At 42.0% G+C, this 16,581-nt stretch overlaps 1 protein-coding gene across 1 annotated transcript in view; it reads left to right on the top strand.

Annotated features, from left to right (window-relative positions):
- The first annotated feature begins 1,456 nt into the window (after positions 1-1,456).
- The window catches only part of FNTA (farnesyltransferase, CAAX box, subunit alpha), a 32,917-nt gene continuing 17,792 nt past the window's right edge, over positions 1,457-16,581 (top strand). The window contains exons 1-3 of the mRNA XM_007127107.3: positions 1,457-1,659; positions 3,656-3,741; positions 11,853-11,967. Coding sequence (XP_007127169.2) covers positions 1,484-1,659; positions 3,656-3,741; positions 11,853-11,967 — 377 coding nt within the window. The 5' untranslated portion in view covers positions 1,457-1,483. The remainder of the gene's footprint in view (positions 1,660-3,655; positions 3,742-11,852; positions 11,968-16,581) is intronic.

The following is a 16,581-nucleotide window of genomic DNA, read 5'->3' as shown; positions in this document are numbered from 1 at the left end:
AGGCCGCAGCAGAGGGAGGCCCACATACAACAAAAAAAAAAAAAAAAAAAAAAAAATGATTAAAACGATAAGTTTCATGTTATAACTATTTTACCACAATAAAAATAATAATAAAAATCCAAATCCTTACCATGATCCCTGGCTGCTGCTTCAATCTTATCACCCACCAGTTCCTTCCCCTCACTCACAGGCCTTCAGCCCTGCTGGCATCCTTGCCGAACCAAGACCGCACCAAGCACGCACTTCCTGTTCTCTGACTGGTATGCTTTTTCCTCTCACAGGTCTCTGCTCAAACAGCCCCTGAAAAGCCTTCCTGAAAATCTACTGCTGAAGGTGAAAAATAATTTTCCTTCCACCCTTCTGAGCTCTTGGTTGAAACCCCAGTAATAAAAGACAGATTAACAAGAGAAAAACAAAAAGAGGTTTATTAACATGTATACCTCGTGTATACCTAGAGAAAATAGAAAAATACCTAGAGATACCCAGAGAAAAATTAGCAACTCCCTGAGGTGGCTTAGAACTCAGGCTTAAATACCACCTGAATAAGGAGAGGGGATGGGAGATAAAGGCCTCTTGGGGGAGAGTAAAAGGTTTTTAGGAAAGATGAACGGGCCCTTAGAAGAACAGGTTGGAGATGTGACAATTTGACAAAATTTGTCAGGGTGTGGCATCCACTTCCACTCTTGAAACTCCCAGGGAGGGGACTTACAACAATTGAGTTCCTTTTGGAGGGCCTGTCTTTAGAAATGTAAGGGAGTTCGGAGAAAGCTTCTCCCCACATTTACTGTTTTTCATGTGCCAACAGCTCAAAGTAACCAAAACACCAAAGCAGCATCTGTGGAGTGGCATGTCCTGTACTCCTACATACATATTTTGGGGCGTATTCTGCTATCCTCCCCTAGAATGCAAAGCCCATGACTGCAGAGACTTTTTATTTTGTGCCATGAGCAAGCCCGGCATATACTAGGTAGTCAGTGTTAAACTTTTACCTTTCCTATAATGTATGCCCATATTCCTTGTATAATTAGAACTTTAATTTCAAAAGACTAAAATCCTGGATTACTGAAATTCTGCGGTAGAAACTCAGCATCCAAAAGAAAAAAAAAAAAAAAATGTGTGCAAGGAGCGTAAATGCCCTTGGATGGCTAACGCAGAGCACGGGCGCCAGCTGCTTATCCAGGGCTCCCAAGTTTATCCCGCCGACACTAACAACTAACAACACTAGCACGTTCCGAAGCACCAGCTACAAGCGTTCGGACAGGCCTGCGGACAGAACAAGTGGGAAACCTGGAGCCCCAGGTGGCGTGATGCAGCCCGAAGCGCGGAACCGCGCCCAACAGGGACAGAAAGGCCACGGTGCGGGTGCGGTCGCTGGGCACTCCGGCCCGCGTCTCTATGGTAGGAGCGGAAAACCGGAAGTAGCCGCTAGAGGGGCGGGGCAGGGGGCGGGGCCTCTGCCACCTCCGCTGGGAGCCGAGGAGAGATGGCGGCCGCCGACGGCGTCGGGGAGGTTTCGCAGGGCGGGGAGCCAGGTCAGCCGGAGCCGCCGCCGCCCCAGCCGCATCCCCCGCCGCCCCAGCCGCCGCAAGAAGAGGCGGCGGCGTCCCCTATGGACGACGGGTTCCTGAGCCTGGACTCCCCCACCTATGTCCTGTACAGGTAACGCCCACGGCATGGTCGCGGCGCGGGAGACCTTCCCCCGCGCGCGGCGCTGCACGGGGCGCGGCTGCGGCAGAAGCTCGCGCGTCCTCGCCGTCCGGCGGCCGGGAGCGGCGGGGTGGGGCCCGCGCTGTCACCGCTCTGGGCGGTGGAGGTTCCGGGCCCCACAGCGCTGGCCTGCTGTAGTCCGAATGCCAAAGGGCTTGGGTGCAGTCGGACCGCAAAGAAGGTCCAGATTGGCTCGCTTTAGAAACGGGGCTTCCCGTGGTTTGTTCTGCGGAAACGGAGAGAGCTAGCGTAAGATCTTTAGGGACCGGGACATTTTCATTCAGCGTTTTCTTTCAGTGTTTTTAGCGCCCAGCGTCAGCCAGGCACCGAGTTAGGCTGTAAGGATGAGACTATGAAGATTCAACTCCGTTACTCATCCCCACGTCACCTCGTGCTTAGTGCAAACCATGTGCAGTGTCGGGTACTGCTGTAACTTTCTCGCCTTTCCTCCCCATCTTTGCCACCACCCAGTCCCGTCCCCGTTAGTTCTTTGCTTTCTATTGGTCATGCTGGTTCCCCAGCTGCATTTTGAACCTGCAGAGACGACTGAGAAGCCCTTACTTTCCTCATGTCTTATTTTTTCTTCTGTAGTTCTAGGTAAACCCATTAGATGGCTGATTTGCGTAGGTTATGAATTGAGTGAAAGCCACTATGCAGATTTCGTTCTTGGAGTTTACAGTGTTAGTGATTTCAGTTGGTTGAGGTGGCCCCATAGCCCTCAGACCTCCTCCCTGAACTGTGAAATACTCGGGTTCTTCCCTTGACTGTGTCCGATTTCCCTGTGCTTGAAGGACAGCGTTACAATTCTCATGCCACTCCCCATCTAGGTCTCACACCTCGGGTAATTGTTTCCCCTGGATTTCTTCTTGTATAATGGGCACAATTTTAGGATTTGTCTAGATACCACAGAATTTTTGCTGTCAATAGCTGATGAGTACAGAGAACTGAAAAATGGGTAATAGGAAAAGAATGTAAGTAAAAGAGTGGTTAACGAAAATTTGGTCACACTGAGCAGTTTACACAACAGTGTCTATAGGCACCCAGTGTTGCTACTGTGATTTATTTTAGCATTGATAATGAGAAGTAGTATTCATTGAATACTTACTATATGCATTAATTATATGCTACATTTATAACATATAGCATATATATTTAAGCATACAGTAATACTATATAGTACATTTAGTGTATTTCCTGTATAATATTGTATATGCTAACTGTGTGTGTTAGGGTATATATAGTATAATAGTGTATATATAGTATAATACTGTGTATTATATGCTTACTATTATGCATATTTTAAGAGCTTAACATATTATGTCACTTAAACCTCCAAGTAGCCTTCTAAGGTTGGTTGGTAATAGTATCATCTCCATTTTATAAATGAAGAAATTGAGGCCCAGAGAGATTAAGTAACTTCCTCAGGGTCACACAGCTAGTTAAGTGGTAGAGCCAGTGTTCCACAGATTCCAGACTGTACTGACCACCTGGACCACCTCTCAGTGTACAGTAAAATGATAGTGATTACTTTTACTTTTAAATATCACTTTCTAGTTATTCAGAGTATTCAAATAAAAAATTGTTATTCAAATTTTTTTGAACTGTTGACTGACTCCAAAGAGCCTTATTAGACCAATGAATTAGATTGATTTCTAATTTAAAACTATTGTGTACTTGCTACAAAAACCTGCTTTTGCATTTATGTAAAAACTTTAAATTTGAAAACTATTGATTTATTAACTTTAATTGGAAAATTATTCATTTTATTTTTCTTTTACTTAAAAGTTTAATATGTAAAACAAAGTGGCAACACTTGGTCCTGAAGAATCCAACCATGGTTACATTATTTGTAAGTTAAAGTGTAATTGTTGCCTTTTTAAAAAACATCAGATTTCTTTTTTTCCTTACACGCTTGCATATAATCACTGAAAAATATATGTATTTTCAGGGACAGAGCAGAATGGGCTGATATAGATCCAGTGCCGCAGAATGATGGCCCCAATCCAGTGGTCCAGATCATTTATAGTGAAAAGTGTAAGTTTATTTTTTATTAGGGAAAGGTCTGTAAGTCAAACTTAGTAGCAAAGTTGAAATTCACAACTCTGTGACTAGATAGATGACAGATTTTTGTCTAATAAAGATCTAAATGACTTAAGCTAATCTTGTGGGGTTTTGTAATTTATTTTCATGATTAAAAGTTTCATTTTGTCCAAAGAGTGGACATGTTTTAAGTTTAAATAATGAATGTTACATTATAATACATAGTAACCACTGTGTGATTGTGCTTTTCATTTAGTGTTTAATCTGCACGAGTTACAACATAAATGATTTACTGTTTTATTTAGAATAAACTTTGGTTGTTGAAACATGAGCATTTTGAAATATATTTTAGCTGTGAAATGTTAGGCTCAGCTGGAATATATTACTGATAGTGAGTGGATTATTTTCTTTGACAAAGTATTCTTTCATAACGAATGTGAAATGCTTTGTAAATTGAAGGCCGTGCAAATGTTAATTGTTAGTTGTTCTTCTAGGAAAGGGTAAACAAATGGAATGCTAGTTTTGTAGTTTTATGTATATATATATATTTCTTTCAGTTAAGGCTCTGTTATCCAAGATCATTCCTCTTTTACAAAAAGCGATTATTATTTTTTCTGATTATGAGATAATGTCAAGAATGTAAAGAAAGAATAATGGTGTGAGGGTTTGCCTTAACCAATATGAAAGTGTACTGCTAAACTTAATAATTAACATGTGGAACTGGTGCAGAAATAAATAGATTAATAAAAAAAATAAAAATAGGTCATCAGTATAGGTGGGACCTCAATATTTGATAAAAAGGACACTTCACATCTGTATGAAAAAGATGGATTAGTCAAGTAATGGTTTTGTTAACAGTTGTCTGTGGATTTCGATATAAACAGAATTGTATCCCTATCTCATATCTTACATGAAAATAAATTACAGATGAATTAAAGTCCTAAAGCAAAACTGTAAACATACTAGAGCAGATAGAATAATCTTTCATTCTTAGGGTAAAGAAGGAATTATTGGGCAAGATGTAAAACTCCGAATTGATTGAGGAAAAGATCAGAAGGTATAACTGCATGAAACTGCAAAACTTCCAAACTGGTGAGCGATATTATATGTGAAGAGATAATTCACTAGAAGAAATAGAAATATCTATGAAGAGGTGTTAACCTCACTAGTGATCTGAGAAATGAAAACCACAACTTTTCCAGATTCATAAGGTACCTTTTGAAAACTGACACAGTCATTCATTTCTCTTTCAGTTAAAAATAATAAAACCTTTTTTTCAGGGTAAAAAAAAAAAGTCAACATTTTTAATCCTTAAATATATCATTATTACAAACCACAAATTAAAATAGAGAAATAATGACCCATTGATCAAAAATTGATAAATGATTATATCAGAATTTTAAATTTATGCAACAGAAGACACCATGATAAGTTAAAAAGCAAACAGCAGTGTGGGAGAAGATGTATCAACAGAAGATTGATATTCAGAACCTTCTAAGGAATTCCTACAAAAGGTTAAAGAAACAGGGAAACTAATCAAAAAATAGACAAAGGGTATGAACTTGTAGTTCATAGAAGAAAAAATTTCGTTAGCCATTAAATAGGGGGAAAATCCATTATCATTAGGAATGAAAGATAATTTTAAACTGTTTTATGATATCAGATATTGAGACATATGAACAGATTCATGCTTTCAGATGGTAGTTTTCATATGTTTAGCCATTTTAGAAAGCAGTATTGCATGTATATTTAGTAAAACTAGAAAATGCTCATATCTTACAACCTTGAAGTGCTGCTTCGCATGATACATTCTGGGTTCACTCTGGCTTATGGCATCAGAAGACATGTACTAGGAGGCTGAGAGCACAGACTTCAGAGCCAGACCACCTAGTTCAGATTCTAACTGCACCACTTTACTGACTCTGTAACCTTGGACAAGTTATTTAACCTCTCATTATCTCTGTCTTCTTCTGTGTAAAATGAGGACAATAGAAGTAACTACTTTATAGAGTGAGTTACACACATGAAATAAGAGAACAGTGGCTGACTCATAGTAAGCACTGTGTGTGATAGCTATTACAATTCACAGCATTTTTTGGAAGAACAAAATATTGGAAACCAGCTATATATTTGTGTTTTGGAGAATAGATAAATGTATCATTGTCATACAGTTGTGTGCTATATAACCAATAAGAGGATCTAGATCTGTTATAATAGGGACAGATCGCAGAAACAGTGTTGAGTGAAAAAAAGACACATAAGTTTTAGACACTTTGAGTATGACAGTATATTAAATTTGTAATTTTTAATTAAAAGACTTTTAATATCAAAAAAATCTAATGAATATAAAATTCTATTTATATAATCCCAAATTTATTTATGACCCTAAATTATATAGGGTCATATAGCCCTAAGACTGAGTATCTTAGTCCCACTTATAGAAATCTGTCCTGCAAAAAAATAGCATTGACATGTAAATTATGCCAGGCCCACTGTATGGAAAAGTGAAACAAGAATGATGCAGATGTGTATACACAGGCATGGAAGGACATATCACTGAGAGGGAAATGCCAAAATGAAAAGCAGAATGAAAATGTTATGCCAGCTTCATTACAAAACAAGAGCGAGATTACATTTATTTGCTTAGAAAAATATCTGGAGAGACATATCAACTGGTAACAGCCATTACCACTGATACAGATCCAGTACACTGGGGAGTAGCACCGCAGTACGGGAAACCTCATGTACTTTTATATTGTTTGCAGTGTTTACAAAGAGCATGTATTTCTTTCTTTTCTTTTTTTGAATACCCAAAATAGTTTTATTTTAAACATTTACCAAATTTAAGTTGTGCTAACTTCTGATACATAGACATATGTATCTACATAACTGTATATACGTGCATACATAAATACATGTGTAATTCACATCTATGGTAATATTTTGAGCTTTACCTATGAAATTAATTTCAATTTGGGTCAAATATTTCATCTTTTGCAAGAAACCTAACTTGTTCATGAAAATCTTGAATCCATCCGAGGTTAGGAATAGAATCCCAGGTAGGACTGGGATATGGGAGTGGAGTGGTCAGACATGCCACTAGCCCATACAGGGTGTGTTGGTGAAAATTTGAAAAAGGAACCACATCGTCTGGCATGAGCTTTACCTATGAAATTAATTTCAATTTGGGTCAAATATTTCATCTTTTGCACCTAACTTGTTCATGAAAATCTTGAATCCATCCGAGGTTAGGAATAGAATCCCAGGTAGGACTGGGATATGGGAGTGGAGTGGTCAGACATGCCACTAGCCCATACAGGGTGTGTTGGTGAAAATTTGAAAAAGGAACCACATCGTCTGGCAGACACGGCCATGCACCAGTAAACCCGGCTTGGTGAGTGGGGCAGGATTTCAGCTTCCATTCCCTGCCTCAGCTGGATGCCTTGCACTGGGTGCAACCTGCATGTAGGTGGCAGTCCTAGAGGGATGGCTCAGTGGCGGTGCAAGCAGAAGATGGTGATCTGGCCACCCTTGTACAGCTCCGTTCCTCACTAGACTGATTTAATTTGTCTGGAGGAGTTTGGTTGGATAGGGATCTTTTCTTCTCACCACTTCTGACGATTTAGCTGAAGAAGGAGATCTCCCCGATGGAAAAAGTCCATTTTTCAGGTTCAAGTGTGCAGATGGCCGTGCAGCCTCCAAGTGGGCTTTCATGGTTTAATCTTAGGAAATAGCCCAATGTTGATTCTTGAGTCCTAAAAAAAAATATGCTGTCGATCTGGTTGTAGGTGAGCTCTGCAATTTCCCTTTTCTCTCGGCGCCTCAGCTCGGCAGCCTCACGCCAGGGGTCGTACGGAGGGGCTGTGTGAGGAGAGAGGAGTGGGTGGAGAGCCACCGGGCTGCGCTCCAGTCCCAGGCGGGCTGGCTGGGGGACCCGGGCCATGCACGCCCCCACCCAGATGGTGCGGCCAAGCGGGCGAGAGGTGTTCCGCGCCCTCCAGGCTGACTCCCAGAACATGTTTTGTTTTGTTTTGTTTTTTGGTGGTACGCGGGCCCCTCACCGCCGTGGCCTCTCCTGTCGCGGAGCCCAGGCTCCGGACGTGCAGGCCCAGCGGCCACGGCCCACGGGCCCAGCCGCTCTGCGGCACGCGGGATCCTCCCGGACCGGGGCACGAACCTGTGTCCCCTGCATCAGCAGGCGGACTCTCAACCACTGCGCCACCAGGGAAGCCCTGAATGTATTTCTTTTTAATTAAAAGTATTTTGGGGGACTTCCCTGGTGGCGCAGTGGTTAAGAATCCACCTTGCCAATGCAGGGGACATGGGTTCAAGCCCTGGTCTGGGAAGATCCCACATACCACGGAGCAACTAAGCCCGTGCGCCACAACTACTGAGCCTGCGCTCTAGAGCCCGTGGGCCACAACTACCGAGCCCGCAAGCCACAACTACTGAAGCCCCCGCACCTAGAGCCCGTGCTCCGCAACGAGAGAAGCCACCACAGTAAGAAGTCTGCACACCACAACAAAGAGTAGGCCCTGCTCGCCGCAACTAGAGAAAGCCCACACGCCACAACGGAGACCCAGTGCAGCCAAAAAAAAAATTTTTTTAAAGTAACACATGCTCATTGAAGAAAAATCTGAAGATGTTAACATCAAAAGAAGACTATAATCATCCAGAACTAACCACTGTTAACATTTGGTGTATAGCCTTTCACTCCTCGGAAAGTATGTTTCCACAGAGTTAGGTTTATACTATGTGTACATGTGTGAATATAAAATAATGTGTTTATACATTGTATGTAGAGTTAACATGTTATAAGCATTTTGTTACACATTTTAAAGTATTTGGGAGCTTGGTTCTTAATGACCACATAATATTCCATAGTTATTTATCCTTTATATTGTTTCTAAATTTTACTCTGTTATAAATTAAATTCAGCATTTTAAAGGTAGTATTTAGGAGTAGATGACCTTTGTATGTTCAGAAAGAGCTATAATTATTCATGCTCTCCTCTGATAATTTCATTTTTGGGGTTGTAGTCTAACGAAACTATATACATACCCATGTGTGCTTGCATGCACACACAAATACATATGTGTGTATTGTATATTTAATTTTTTAAATTTTTTAATGAAAAGTCATTGGATGCTTAAAGTAGTGATTTTTATAAAACAAAATTGAAAACAACCAGTAGTAGCAGAATGGTTAGGCAAATCAGGATATATTGACATTGTATTCATGCATATTGACCTACTGAAAGTTTGTGAACCCTGTCAGTAACTGGAAAATTATATGTTATAAGAAAAATAGCAGGACTTTCCTGGTGGTCCACTGGTTTAGAATCCACCTTCCGATGCAGGGGATGCAGGTTCCGTGACCAGATCCCTGGTCACGGAACATACCCACGTGCTGTGGGGCACCTAAGCCCATGCGCCACAGCTACTGAGCCCGTGCTCCGCAGCTACCGAGCCCTTGCACTCTGGAGCCCACACGCCACAACTACTGAGCCCGCATGTTCTGGAGCCTACGCGCCACAACTAGAGAGCCTGTGCGCTGCAACTACTGAGCCCATGAGCTCTGGAGACCACACATCACAATTAGAGAGAGGCCCACGCACCACAACTAAGGGCCCGTGCACTGCAACAAAAGATCCCGCATGCCGCAATGAAGATCCCACATGCCACAACTAAGACCTGAAGCAGCCAAATAAATAATAAATTAAAAAAAAATTTTTTTTAAAGAAAAATAGCATAGCATGTCCACATAAATTTTTAATTGTGGAAAAAGAAGTATTGAGGAGTATTTAACACCTGGGGGTTTTTTTGTTTTTTTTGTTTGTTTGTTTGTTTGCGGTACGCGGGCCTCTCACTGTTGTGGCCTCTCCCTTTGCGGAGCACAGGCTCCGGATGCGCAGGCTCAGCGGCCATGGCTCACGGGCCCAGCCGCTCCGCGGCATGTGGGATCTTCCCGGACCGGGGCACGAACCCGCGTCCCCTGCATCGGCAGGCGGACTCTCAACCACTGCGCCACCAGGGAAGCCCAACACCTGGGTTTTTTTTAGTAGTCTGTTTAGGGCCTTAGTCTGTTCTCTACGTTAATCTGTGTTGTGATGTGAAGGTATTTAAGCTGCAGTGAAATGAGCATTGTGATTAGCAGTGTGTGCTTTGGTGTCAGACTAGATTGGGGTTTAACTTCTGTCTCCAAAGTACACTGGGCCATGTGAACTTGTTAATCTCTCTTAAGCCTGTTTCTCTTGTGGAAATGAGAGTAAAATAGGTTAATATTTGTAAAGGTCTAAGTTCCTTCAGTTAAGAGATTGGCAAAGATCAGAATTTTTGATACTTTGTCAGTGAGGATGTGGAAAAAAATCGGTGTATTCATACATTCTTGGAGGGACTATATATTGAACAGACCTTTTTTGAGAGGTTAATTTGGCACTGTCTGTCAGCATCAACAGTGCACATAACCTTGGTCCAGTAATTCCACTTGTAGGAATTCATCCTACAGATGTACTGAATTATCAAGTGTGTGCAGAAAAATACCATGATAGGACAGCAAAAGAATGAAAACAATTTAAACATTCATTTATAGGGGACGAGTTAGGTATAATTAGAGTGCCCATACAACGAAATGGTGTGCAACTGTTTGAAAACTGTAATAAACTTTGTAATGGGGAATGTGGTTGAAAATTATACCATCTTCTCGTTCTTGTTCCTCAAACTCTTATGTTCATAAATAAGCATGTATTTTTAAGTAAACGAATAGCTGCTGCTCTGCACCTTACGTTTTTCACTCAACAACCTGTCGAAGCAGTTGTTCCATTTCAGTACATAACAGAACAGCCTCATTACTAACAGCTGCATAGGATTTTGTTGTATGGGTGTACCATGATGGACTTAACCCATTCTTTACTCATGGAAATTTCAGTTGTTTCCAGTCTTCATTTCTTTATTTCTTATGTAAATTTCCTTGGATGCTTTGAGCACATACAGGAGTGTATTTGTAAGAAAACTTACTGGAACTGGAATTGTTAGGTCAATGAGTAGTCAGTTTTTATTTATTTATTTATTTTTTAGAGAAACACTTTATTTTTGGCTGCGTTGGGTCCTTGTTGCTGCGCATGGGCTTTCTCTAGTTGTGGCGAGTGGGGGCTACTCTTCGTTGCGGTGTGCGGGCTTCTTATTGCAGTGGCTTCTCTTGTTGTGGAGCACGGGCTCTAGGCCTGCAGGCTTCAGTAAGTTGTGGCTCACGGACTCAGTAGTTGTAACTCGCAGGCTCTAGGTGTGCAGGCTTCCGTAGTTGTGGCGCGCGGGCTCTAGAGCTCAGGCTTAGTAGTTGTGGTGCACAGGCTTAGTTGCTCCGCGACATGTGGGATCTTCCCAGACCAGGGCTCAAACCCGTGTCCCCTGCATTGGCAGGCGGATTCTTAACCACTGCACCACCAGAGAAGTCCCCAGTTTTTAATTTTTAATAGATATTACCAAGTGGTTTTCCATAGAGATATTTACTAGTTTATATGATCTTGAATAATGTATGAGTGAAGAAAGCAAGGCCCAGGACATTTGAGTGGGATGTGATCTCATTTGTATTGAAAAAAAAAATGGGAGGATGGAATTAGAACGTATACTTCTATGTTCATAGGATATATTTGGAAGGATACACTAGAATCACTCCACAGTTGCTTCTGGGGAGAAGGACTGGGAATTTAGTGGAATGGAAACTTAGGATGAACCTTTTTGTACTGTTTGAGTTTTCTATCATTGTGTATATTACTTTTTCAGTTAAAAAAAGCTGATCAAAATAAAATGTGAGAAAAACAGCTAAGTGAATATATTCGGTTATATGCACTCTTAATTTTTCTTTAATGCATAAGGTCTCTGGGGGATCTGGAGTCTGGCATCAACCCCCGTACGTGCATCCTGGCTGTGACACAAGTTATCAGGGTGGCAGTCATAGTCATTGGATTTTCTTTCTTTTGCTTATTGTTATAAATCGTATACATACAATAAAGTATCTTCCTCATAGAGTAAAACAACATTTTGTACTATAGTGGTTGTTTTAAACAAGAAAGACCATCCTAATGCAGTTGTGTGCTCTGTTTCTAGTTCAGGATGTTTATGATTATTTCCGGGCTGTCCTGCAGCGTGACGAGAGAAGTGAACGAGCTTTTAAACTAACCAGAGATGCTATCGAGTTAAATGCAGCCAATTACACAGTGTGGTAAGTAAAACACATCGTTAATATTCCCTGTCTGAATGTCGCAGGTTTTAGTTTGGATGACTTTTTTCTTAACGTTAATTTTTATCAAAATAACAATTCACATATGAGTTTAAAAGTCAGAGACTGAATGAAAAATAGCAATCTCTCCTCTATTCCTTCTCACTACAGAGTCCCACTCCCCGGAGGCAACAATTCCTAGGTGTTTTTTCTTAAAATCACCTCTATATTCTAAATCATATGCTTGATTATTTTTAATTTTTTCATTTTAGACATTACTCCTTCTATGGAAGATACAGAGTTCAGTCTCCTATACTGTCTCCATCACAGTAATCAGTTCGTGGTTCATGCGGACCCACATTTCATCATATATTTACATTTCCTTTAGCAGATTGGCTTTTTTATTTAGTTTTGTTCTCTTTTTACCAGCAAGTTATCTGTCTCCCAGACTCTCTGCTCATGTAGAATGTCTCGTTACTGTTGAGCACAGCAGGTAACCCTTCAGTTCCTTCCTTTCTTCTCTGAGGACTTGGGTACCGCATGTCTGGTCCATAGCTCTTTCCTGTGTCGGGTCCCTGTTTCCTAGATCCCACATCTTTCTCTTTCCTGCTTTACTCTCATATTATAGACCAGATCCTTGAATAGAAGAAAACTCTTAGAAGGCTGAGATGGAAATTGTTACTGAGGTTTTGTAAATTTACAAGTGTCTTCAGTCTCTTTGAGCTTTAGTGATAGAATTCTAGATTGGAAATCATTCTCCGTTAGATTTTTAAAACTGTCTTTCTGTTTCTTTCAGCCTCTTTTGAGAAGATTCCCATTCCTTCGTTTTAACCTTTTCTTTAGCTTTGGGAAATTTTTTTTTTTTTTTAATGTTCTTTTGATAATGTCTTCTCTCTTTCCTCTGTTGGCTCTCTCTGGAATGCCTTTTAGTTGCATGTTGTACTTCTGAGGTTGTCTTTTCTTACTTTTATCTCTTTTTATTTACTTTTGAGATTTCTTCAACTTTATCTTCTAACTCTTCTATCTGCACTCATTTTTAATTTACAAGAGCTCTTTTTATCTTCTCTGAGTATTCTTTTTTAATAGCATCTTGTTTATTTCATGGATGGGATATGTTTTCATTTTTCTGTTTATTTGTTTTGGTCTCTTTAATGTAAACATTTTTCTCAAATGAGTGGTAATTCTTGGCTGTCCTTTCATACTTACAGTGGAAGCAGGAAAAGCCTGATTTGGCATCCCTGCATGTTGCAGGGCTTGTCACCTAGAGGGCTTTACCATGAAGTTAGTGTGGAGGCATGGCTGTTTTGTTTGATGTCTTCATATGTCAGTATTTCTGGATCTTTTCTCTTGACTACTTTGTTTCTCTGAAGAAGAGCTGTCTGAGGAGTGTACATTTGGCTGCCACAGTTCTGGGGGTCAATTCTGGGAGGGGAAGACAGGGGTGGGGGGCATCTCAGCTGTTCAGTGTATCAGCGTTTTAAATTTCCTTGTTTCCAGCCTTTACCTCTGGATTGGATTCTGCCTTGGATTTTTCCAGAAAATAAAGTCACTTGTCTGCTTCCCAGGCTTTTTAGGAAAACCCTAGTCCTCCTTCTCCTGTGTGTTTTCTTTACTTTCACAAAACACACTTTACTTCTGGCGCTTCTAGTCACCGAATGTGTGTGGGATTTTTCCCCTACCAAGCAGTTCCCTGTGACACCACCTGGGTGTCCTACAGTTTAACTCAATTCTAACACTGTCTACCTGGAGGTAATGTCAGATCCCACAGATTAAGGGCTTGGTCCCACAAGCCTGCCCCACCCCAGTGCTAGTCGCACATCCTGTGCTTCTGACTGGTGGGCCATAAATCAGAGGTTGCACGATCCCCTCCTTGGGTTTAACTGATTTGCTAGACCAGCTCACAGAACTCAGGGAAACACTTATTTATGTTTACCAGTTTATTAAATGATACGATAAAACACAGAGATGCACAGCCACATGAAAAGGTGCATAGGGTGACGTCTGGGAGGGTCCCAAGCACAGGAGCTTCTGTTCCTGTGGGGTTGAGGTGCATCACCCTCCTGGTACCTGGATGTGTTCACCCACCTGGAAACTCTCCAAATCCCCTACTGTTGGGATTTAATGGTGGCTTCCTCGCGTGGACATGATCGATTATTAACTCCATTTCCAGCCCTTCTCCCCTGTCTGGAAGATGGGAGGTGGGGCTGAATGTTCCAAGTTTCTAATCAAGGCTTGGTCTTTCTGGTGACCAGGAGCCATCCAGGAGCCCAACCAGAATCACCTCAGTAGAAGGGATGCCTGAGTGCTCTTATCACTCAGGAATTTACAAGGGTTTTAGGAGCTCTGTGTGAGGAAAAAAAAGACAGACAGACGCGCGCGCGCGCACACACACACACACACACACACACACACACACACACACACACACACACACCCAGGTTGGGAGATGTTGTCACCTCTCTGCTCAGGGTTGGGGGAAGGATCTTGGCCGCTGAGGACTCTGTCTACATTTTAAAATGTTTTCAGCCCCACCCTTGACTTCCAGTTTCGGAAATACCTGATACATCTGATTTCTGAACCTTTCTTCCTCACTTGACAGGTTTTTAGCACTTTCTGGTTTTCTAAGTCAATCAAAACTATCAGCTTACCATTATCCATCGTTTTGTTGACCTCTTCCAATTGCTGTGGTATCCCCTCATCTTTGTGGATTTATACCTTTTTTATTTCTTTACTGTCATTTTAGTAGGATTATCTAGAGCTGTTAGTGTGATCTTCCATCACTTTATGTCTCTAATATGCACATTTTTAGCTTGTAAGAAATTCCTGACTGTACACAGCTCAGAGCAACTTAGAATGCATTTAAAATTTCCTGAGTTTATTTGCTGTTTTCTTAAAAACAGTATACCTGAAATTACCCATATGAACCAGGCTGCCTGTATATGTAAGTGCTCTGTGAAGCCTCATTTTCTTTAAAATAATTATATTAGAGAAATACTGTCATTTCCTCTATTTAGCATTTCATTTTAAGAGATAACTTTTAAAGTAGTTTTTTTGGGGGGTGGAGTCAAGATGGCGGTGTGGGAGGACACAGAGTTGGCGTCTCCCCACAACTAGGGCACTTGCCAGACACTGGTGGGGGACCTTGAAGCCCAAAGAGACGGGAGGAACCCCCAAGTGAACCGGTAGGACGTGGCGGGACTGAGCAGGGAGGAGAAGTGGAGGCCAGACAGGACCGGCGCCCCTGAGGGGTGGCTGAGAGGGGAGCGGTTCCTATGCCTGGAGGGACCCTCGGGGACACGGATCGGGGTGGGGGAGAGTGCCCAGCATTTGCCCTACTCACTCGAGCCTGGGAAGCCTGCTGGGCTCCCAGGCTGGGTCCGCCGCCCTCCAAAGCCCCCTCCAGGATGTGTGGGTCCTGGAGGCATAGGAGGGAGGCTGGGGGAGAGGAGGAGAGGCAGCAGGAGGGGCCCTCCAGGATGGGAGGAGCAGGAGCAGAGCAGAGGGTGTTTGCCCCGCCCACTTGGGCCCAGGAAGCCAGCTGGGCTCCCAGGCTGGGTCCCCCATCCTCTGAGACCAGAGGCAGGCCTGGGCCCCTTATGTTCCATTGAGCCTAAGCCCCACCTCCCCACACACACACGCCCAGGGCCTTTTCCAGCCCTGTGAGTCCTAAGCATAGGCCCCACTCACTGTCCAAACCTCGCCCTTGCTTAGGCCCCGCCCCTCCACAGCCAAGGCCTTTTCTACCTTCTTTTTTTTTTTTTTCCTTCCGCTCTTGTTTTTTTTTCCCCTTCTGCTCTTGTTTTCTATTGTTGTTCTGTTTTACCTTATGGTTGTTTCATCTATATCTTTATTTTTAAATTCTTTCTAATATATCTGTTAGTTTCCTAGTCTAATTTTATTTTTTACTCTTTCTTATTACTCTTTTTTTTTTTTTTTTTGCTGCCCTGCGCAGCTTGCAAAATCTTGGTTCATGAGCCAGGGGTAGGACTGAAGCTCCTGCGGTAGGAGTTCTGAGTCTGAACCACTGGAATAACAGAGAACCTCAGACCCCAGAGAATATTCATCGCAGTGAGGTCTCCCAGAGGTCCTCATCTCAGCACCAAGACCCAGCCCTACCCAACAGCCAACAAACTCCAGTGTTGGATGCCTCAGGCCAAAGAACAAGTAAGACAGGAACACAATCCCACCCATCAAAAAAATTTTAAAAATGAGACTGCAAAATATATGTCACAGATGAAGGAGCAAGGTAAAAACATATAAGACCAAATAAATGAAGAGAAAATAGGCAGTCTACCTGAAAAAGAATTCACAGTAATGATAGTAAGGATGATTCAGAATCTCAGAAATAAAACGGAGGCACTGATTGAGAAAATACAAGAAATGTTTAATAAAGATCTACAAGAACTAAAGAACAAACAAACAGAGATGAACAACACAACTGAAATGAAAAATACACTAGAAGGAATCAATAACAGAATAGCTGAGGCAGAAGAATGAATAAGTGAGCTGGAAGACAGAATGGTGGAAATAACTGCTGAGGAGCAGAATAAAGAAAAAAGAATGAAAAGAATTGAAGACAATCTCAGAGACCCCTGGGACAACACTAAACACACCAAC

The sequence above is a fragment of the Physeter macrocephalus genome, chromosome 20 (genome assembly GCF_002837175.3).
Source record: "Physeter macrocephalus isolate SW-GA chromosome 20, ASM283717v5, whole genome shotgun sequence".
NCBI lineage: Eukaryota > Metazoa > Chordata > Mammalia > Artiodactyla > Physeteridae > Physeter > Physeter macrocephalus.
This window is presented reverse-complemented; position numbering and strand designations above follow the sequence as displayed.